This window comes from Lithobates pipiens, unplaced genomic scaffold, assembly GCF_037356315.1.
Source record: "Lithobates pipiens isolate NorthernLeopardFrog02 unplaced genomic scaffold, aLitPip1_a1.2 Scaffold_18, whole genome shotgun sequence".
NCBI lineage: Eukaryota > Metazoa > Chordata > Amphibia > Anura > Ranidae > Lithobates > Lithobates pipiens.
The window spans coordinates 451,300,105-451,307,576 of record NW_027507758.1 but is presented as its reverse complement, the minus strand read 5'-3'; the positions used below and the strand labels follow the sequence as shown (position 1 = coordinate 451,307,576).

At 38.2% G+C, this 7,472-nt stretch overlaps 1 protein-coding gene across 1 annotated transcript in view; it reads right to left on the bottom strand.

Moving 5' to 3' along the window:
- Positions 1 to 2,156: 2,156 nt before the first annotated feature.
- The window catches only part of DIPK2A (divergent protein kinase domain 2A), a 51,291-nt gene continuing 45,975 nt past the window's right edge, over positions 2,157 to 7,472 (bottom strand). Inside the window, exon 3 of the mRNA XM_077488238.1 lies at positions 2,157 to 3,141. Within this exon, the coding sequence (XP_077344364.1) occupies positions 2,810 to 3,141 (332 nt within the window). The 3' untranslated portion in view covers positions 2,157 to 2,809. The remainder of the gene's footprint in view (positions 3,142 to 7,472) is intronic.

Genomic DNA, 7,472 nt, shown 5'->3' with positions numbered 1-7,472 from the left:
AAACAGCTTAGGATAAGGGCTTCAAAAAGCATCATAATTTGATCACGGGGGAAACAAAAAACGCTTGAGGGAGAGACTAAATTTGCTCTGGTTTTCTTCCTTCATAACTAAAAAGGGAAGAGCAAGTGTCAACACAAGACCAAAATAAATGTGCACACTGTAATAAAATACTACAGTTTTTTTACAAAGTGTAGGACCTTGAAGTGTATTTCCACTTTTGCAGTCAAACTGGGATAAAATCTACTATATTTGTGTTAAGTTTCCATTAAAGCACAACGTAAAAAAAATATTTTGAAATGGCTGGCTACCTCTTTTGCCTAAAAATTCTAACATGCACTCCCTGCTTTGTAATTTTTAGAAAGGTGCTATGGAGTAATATTTAACATAATTAATCCCATCTATATTGGCTTCATAGTTCACCAATCTTCAGATCTTATAGCGGAAACGATTTTGTTACCAGACATGGAAGCCAACCCGCATTAAAACTGGAATAATGGAAATAACGCATTATATTCCTTTGCAGCCCCATAATTGATCAGGTTAAAAGCAGTAATGTATAAAAGGTGATATACAAGACAGATTTCTTGGAGTAAACCAGGCAACAGATTTTGTTCGCAAGTTTTAATATGCCGTATAGAAGTAGGCAGCTCAAAGTTCCTGCACATACTTTTAATACACTTTATTCATATAAGTAGCTTCCTTGAGATGCAGGGCCCCAAATACAGAGTGTGCACTAATAGCCAGACTTCCTGTTTTTTAAACAATCCAATTCCAATTGGCTTTAAGCTTGGCAAGCAAGTTTTAAGCTTGGACAGAAGTTCCTTCTAAACATCTTAAATAAATATACACACCCACCAAATAGATGCTGCTTTCTATAAGGGAACCTTGGCGCATGGTAATATGCAGCCTCTGTAGGACCAGAAGAGGTAAGTACTGAAAGAACATGATTTGCCTGAAAGTGGAGATTGCTATATAGGATTGTTCTTGGTCTGGGAGTTTGTTTTTTCTTCACTGCAATAGTGAAATACTGGTTTATTCCCTTGGGGTAAGATGGTGTTAAAGCAGACCTTGACCCTCAGAACACGAAGGAAAAAGTGCAGACACCTTGCAGTTGCTCCATGCCAGTGTACATCTGACTTATAACAGCTAAGGGTTTGGTACAATCTCCTCTTCAGCAGAAGTTGAGATCCCAAGTACAGCCTGGGCTAAGGATTCAAGATGCTTCAAAAGGATTTGTTTGAAGACTAACAGCACGTGGTTCATACACTCCACAGCTGTTGTAATCTTAAAATATTTACTTAAATATTAAGTTAGGAAAGTGATCAGTTTAAAAACTTCTGCTCCTTCTAGCAATCTTGAAAGCCTACATAACACCTAGAAGCAACAATGTGTGGTAGTTTTATATTTACAATGGACAGTACAGAGCTAGTTTTTCTTTTTTTAAACAAGCTTCTAAAATATGTTAAACTTTGAGCTAGAAAAACATCTAAGATCCAAATTGGTAAAAAAAAAAAAAAAAGCCTTCACATGTTAGATAGAGAGAATAGAGAATCTTGAATGTGCTCAGGCAACTTTCAAACCTACCAAATTTCTTAAAAATCATTTTAAGCTTGGTAAATTTACTTTACAATGCACAATTAAAAAGGTGACTGGAGATCTGTAGTATCATAAGCTGCAGTTAAGTCTTGCCTTAACCGGAGGTTAAAAAAAAAAAAAAAAAAAAAAAACTATTGTGTAAAGCTAGCCATATATTTCCCTTTCAGCCTGCAGACTGAACCAGATAAATCGAATAGATTTCGCCAACAGCCTGAATGAAGGAATCTGCCCTGCTGGCTATAATTTGCAAATAGCAGCACCTACAGCCATCAGAATACCTGAACGGTGACTGCCTCCAAATGGAGGCAATCACTGTCAGGCCACCAAATTGGAAAATTGAGTTGTTAAGCCAAATAGTACCGACATTGCCACCCGCAACTTCAAATTCAGCTGGGATTTGGCTGAAATTCAAGCAACTTCTCCAAAAGTCCTTCCCATGTAAAATTGTGTCCAGGAGTTTTGCTGGTCATTATCTCTTTGGTGTACATCTTATGTGTCCAATTCATAAGCACAAATGGGTGCACCAATATTGACAGGAAACAATAATGAGAAAACAATGGTCAAGTCAAATAAATTCTTTAAAGAAAACTAAACAAGGACTATATTTTAATGCAGAATTAGAATATATTTACAGCATATGTAAAAAAGATATTAGGGGGGGGGGGGGGGGGAACAAAAAAAAAAAAACACGCAACATAGACAAGACCCAAAACAAACCAAAAGTTGGGGGGAAAAAATAAAAAATTGGTGCCTCAACATACAAATATGAAATGACTTAAGAAAAAAAGCCTTTAAAACAGGCCAGCAGTCTTAACTTGAACTTTCCAAGTAAAGGCATCAGCTTCACAAAAATTGTGATACCAATGTAATATGTCATGTCAACTACTATTTGACACATGAATAATCAATTCAGCTACCAAAGTCCGTTTTCCTCCAGTCACCTGGAGATCTCACGTGATCTGTCTCTCGAGTAATCGGAGAGAAAAATCAATAGTAGTTTAAGTTTTAATTAGATAGAAACACGTACCTGGCTTGATTGCAAAGGATTGGATACCACTTTCCTTTCCACTTCAGTTCTATTTCACAGCATTTACAAAGCTTCTATTTAGAATGCCTGCCTATAAAACAGTAACTTAAGCTGGTACGTGCTCTAGCTAATTAGACTTTTCATTTGCTCTACAGAAAAAAAAATAAAAAAATAAAACAGTATAGACTACCTTGCATTATTACTTAGCTGTGCAAGGTATTCTTTTAATTCCTTAGCAGCTTTAAACCTGCCATATCTTTTCTTTGGGTTTGCACATTCGTCCAGCAATTCCCCAAGATGGCCATCTTTGACAATTTCTGCCGGAGGGTCGTGAAGAAGACCCCCAGAGGTACCACGCCAGGTAGCATGTCTAGATAAGAGGTTCTGGCAAATAGCATAGTAGTTATGGTCCACTGTAGTTCGAGAACAAAGAATTTCTTTTGAGAAAGACAAGCATGCTTCTTTGTCACAGTCATCAAATTTGCTTTCATACCATACATCCCAGTTTTCTGGTTTATCTAGAAAAAGCAGAGAAGATAATTTATTACATTTGTAAACACAATACAATATTGAATATAATCACCACAATATCCCAAATAAAATAAACATTTTTAGTGCTTCTCGTGAAAAGGTAAACTAGACTTGGGTCTAGGCAGAAAACCGCTAAATGAAAAAAAGCAGAAGAACTTCCTTCACCATCCTAGTTTCACTTAAAATATTGAAACACAATGCTACCATATGACACTGTGTACATTATGAATGTATTGTAAAAGCAAAGTATTCAACCCCCCTTCACTTTTTTCAATTTTGTTAGGGTACAGCCTGATACTACAGTTTAACCACATGAATAAAGGGCACTTTTACCCAGGCAAATTTTTTGACGTTCTAATTTGTAATTATTATTTTTTTACATACTGTAACAAGTGAAGCACAGCATTATTTAACTGGTGTGGCGGTAATCAGGGGCACCAACTAGTGAGCGTACAGGAAAAAAAAAGAAAAGAGACATGGCTGAGAAAGTTTGAGTGGAGGAACTTGACTGGCATGCACAGAGTCCTGACCTCAACCCGACAGAAAACCTTTGGGATGACTTAGTGCAGAGACTGTGAGCCAGGCCTTCTTGTCCACAGTGCCTGACCTCACAAATGTGCTTCTGGGTGAATGGTCAAACATTCCCATAGACACACTCCTAAACCTCGAGGACAACCTTCCCAGAAGAGTTGAAGCTGTTCTAGCTACAGAGGGTGGGCCAACTCAACATTGAACCCTACAAAGACTCCAATAAAATTCATGTGCGTGTAAAGGCAGGCGCCCCAATACTTTTGGTAATTTAGTGTATTTGTTTTTTCTTTTTAATGAATTCACAGACATCTTTAGAATTCTGTTCTTTGTCAGTATGGGGTACCGAGTGTAGTAGATCAATTAGCAAAATATAAATAAAAACTTAAATTTAAACTGTAGTACCAGGCTGCAACTATTTTTTATTTGTTTTATAAAAGGGAAAGGGGTCTGAATACTTTATGAATGTATCCGATTTACTAGGCAAAGTGCAATGAAATGAAATTTAATGGTGTTCACTTTTTTTCCTATACATAAATGAATGTTTGACACAGTTGCAAATTAAAGTACAACTAAAGCCAAAACCTTTTTTAGTTTTGGATAGAATGAAGATTGATCAGAACACCTGTCAGTTTTTTATTGCCGTCTGTTCCCTTGTTAAAGGACATTCGCCCTATTTGTTCTGTTAACCATTGGAAGTGAAAACAAAAAGAAAATCCCAAATTTTGGGTTTGCCCCAGAAAAGCATTGAGGGGAAATCTTCCAATAGAGATACTAGTTCTGGTGACCCCTAAGGGATTCCCTTAATCTGCAGAGATTTTCTCTCACTTCCAGTTTGGCTATATTCTCCTTACTTAACCACTACAATACAGGGCACTTTCGCCCCCTTCCTTCCCAGCCCAATTTTCAGCTTTCATCGCTCTCGCACTTTCAATGACAATTGCGCGGTCATGCTACACTGTACCCAAATGACATTTTTATAATTTTGTTTGCACAAATAGAGCTTTATTTTGGTGGCATTTATTCACGACTCCGTTTTCTATTTTTTGCGATATAAGCGCAAAAAAAGTGGAAATTTTGAGAAAAAAAAAATATATATATTTTTTTCTATTTTAAAAGAAATCCAATAAAATCTAATTTTGTCATAAATTTAAGCCAAAATGTATTCTGCTACATGTCTTTGGTAAAAAAAATTCTGTTAAGTGTATAATTGGTTTGTGTGATCACGGACATATGTACGCAAATGATCATGTACTTATGTGTGCAGGTGATCACGTATATATGTGTGCAGATAATCATTGGAACATATGTGGGGGGACATGTGTTTTTTTATTTGGGGACATGTGTGGTGACGCGTGTTTACACTGTAGGTTTATACTAGACTGGTGATCAGTTAGTAAAAAGCTGTAAAAACAGCTCATATTCACTGATCATCAGCCGGCTGCAGCGATCTGCTCTCCTCAGCGACGACTTCCGTGTGAGGAGAGGAGAGCCGATTGCCTAGCAACCGGCTGTTTGTTTACATCACGACAGCCGTGATTGGACATGGCCGTCATGTGATCAGGAGGGCCAACCACAGAGCCCTCCTGCCGATCCAAAAACGCAGTGTCCGGGAGACACGAGCACATCGGGACCGCGCCACTGCGCGGGCCCGCGCGCGATCCCCCCCCCTCCTTCTGAAGGACGTTCCTGAATGTCCACTCAGAAGTAGAGAGCTCCCACCTGGCTGTATGTGTACATTGGCCGGGCGGAAAGTGGTTAATGACCAGGTTCCATTCCAGCGACCAGGTTGTTAAAACAAGGAGCCACAAGTAATCAATATTTTAAGCATTTGTTACCTACTGTATTGTATTCTGAAAAAAAGTCTAAAAACACAAAAAACTCCAGCTCAATAACATTTTTCTAATATGCATAAGTACAAAAGACAAAATTTAAACAAATTCTGTACTGTACAATAAAATGACGTACACTGCATCGCTCAGGAGAGCTGGTCGTAAGTCCGAGCAGTCTTAAACAGGTAAGTCATTAAAACGAGCTGTGTGTATATTTCTATATAGAAATATTACATTTTACTATATATATATATATATATATATATATATATACACACACACACACATACACATATATACATATATACACATATATATTTATTTATATATTACACACACCAATTACAACCCTACATTACTCTATCCAAAATGGAAAAAAAAAAAAAAAAAAAAAGTTACCTATAGTTCTACTTTAACTTCAGTAAACAATCCCCAGAAAAGGTACGAAGATTAGAAGACCTGACTTTACTGGCTGCTTGCTTTTTTACTAGTTATTGACTGAAATTTTACAAGCCTTTTGAACTGAATGTCAGTGAGGCAATTAGCATTAAAACTGGCCATACATTTTTTCTTTAGCCAGTGTGATGAGGGAGTGGGGGCAAGGCCAAGCCTCGGTGTCCGTCTACAGACGCAGTCAGTGTGGCTTGGAAACTAGGTGCACAACGAGAAACTGCTTCTTATGGCAAGACACAGGAGGAGTGTCAGTGATCGATGCCACAAGAGGTGGCTTGGGGCCGCTCTGTGTAATACACAGAGCAAGCATGACTGGTTTGTTATTTTAACAAAAGAAATTTGACACTTTAATATCCTTCACAGACCAAACGCTTCAATTAACACTGCACGCTTTACACTCACACGTTACAATGTGATTGTACAGAGATCTTAGAATCTTGTGCTAACCGTGTTGTGAGAGCTAACTTAAGGCTGCATTCACACCTAAACGTATCTTTTCTGACGTTTAGGGTGTTTTTCAGGCATTTTGAGTTCCACAGGTCACCAATTTAAAAAGCAGGTCAAAGCCTGTAATCTGCCCAAAAAGAAGCTCATGTTCTTTGAGCTTTAAGCGTTTTGCTTCAGGCGACAAAACACTCAGATGTGAACGGGGGTCATTTAAATAAATAGGATTTTGCTTGTTGGGCATTTTGGAACTTTTGAGAGGAGCGTTTTACGAGCTGAAAATGTGCATAAAAGACTTGCTAGTAAATTTGAAAAGGACGTACAATCAAAATATAACCTGCATGGGCAGTTTCAGTCTTTCAATCTTGATATTTAAACAAATCTGTAAAATTATTTAATCTTTGTAGATAAAAACCCACCATGGTTAAGGTGCTAGAAAGTTAAAGAAACTTTATTCAAACCTACACCACTTAACTTTATGACCACTGACAGGTTAAGCGATCAATCATCTTGCTACAGTGACATCTGAAGTTGGTGTAATATATATTAGGCAGCAAGTAAACATGTTGGCCTCGACAATGTATTGAAAGCAGAAAAAAAAAAAAATACGACATTGCAGCTTGTTGGGTATGGCTCCCATGGCGACCTACATAGTTACATAGTTAGCAAGTTTGAATAAAGACACCAGCCCATCCAGTTCAACCTGAATGTCTACAATTGTCCCTATCCCTGTACAATGCACACCTACCCTCAAGGAGCCCACAATCCAAGGTCCCTATTCATATACTAGGGCCAAGTTTGGACAGAAGCCAATTAACCTACCTGCATGTCTTTGGAGTGACCTGTGTCACAGCCAAGTGTGTCAATGGGCACATGCGCATCAGAATGACCATGGAGCAATGGAAGAAAGTGGCCTTGTCTGATGAATCATATTTTCCATGTGGATGGCTGGGTGCATGTGCGTCGCTTACCTGGGGAAGAGACGGCACCGGGATGCATTATTGGTAAAAGGAAAGCCAATGGAGGCAGTGTGATGCTTTGGGCAATGTACTGCTGGGAAA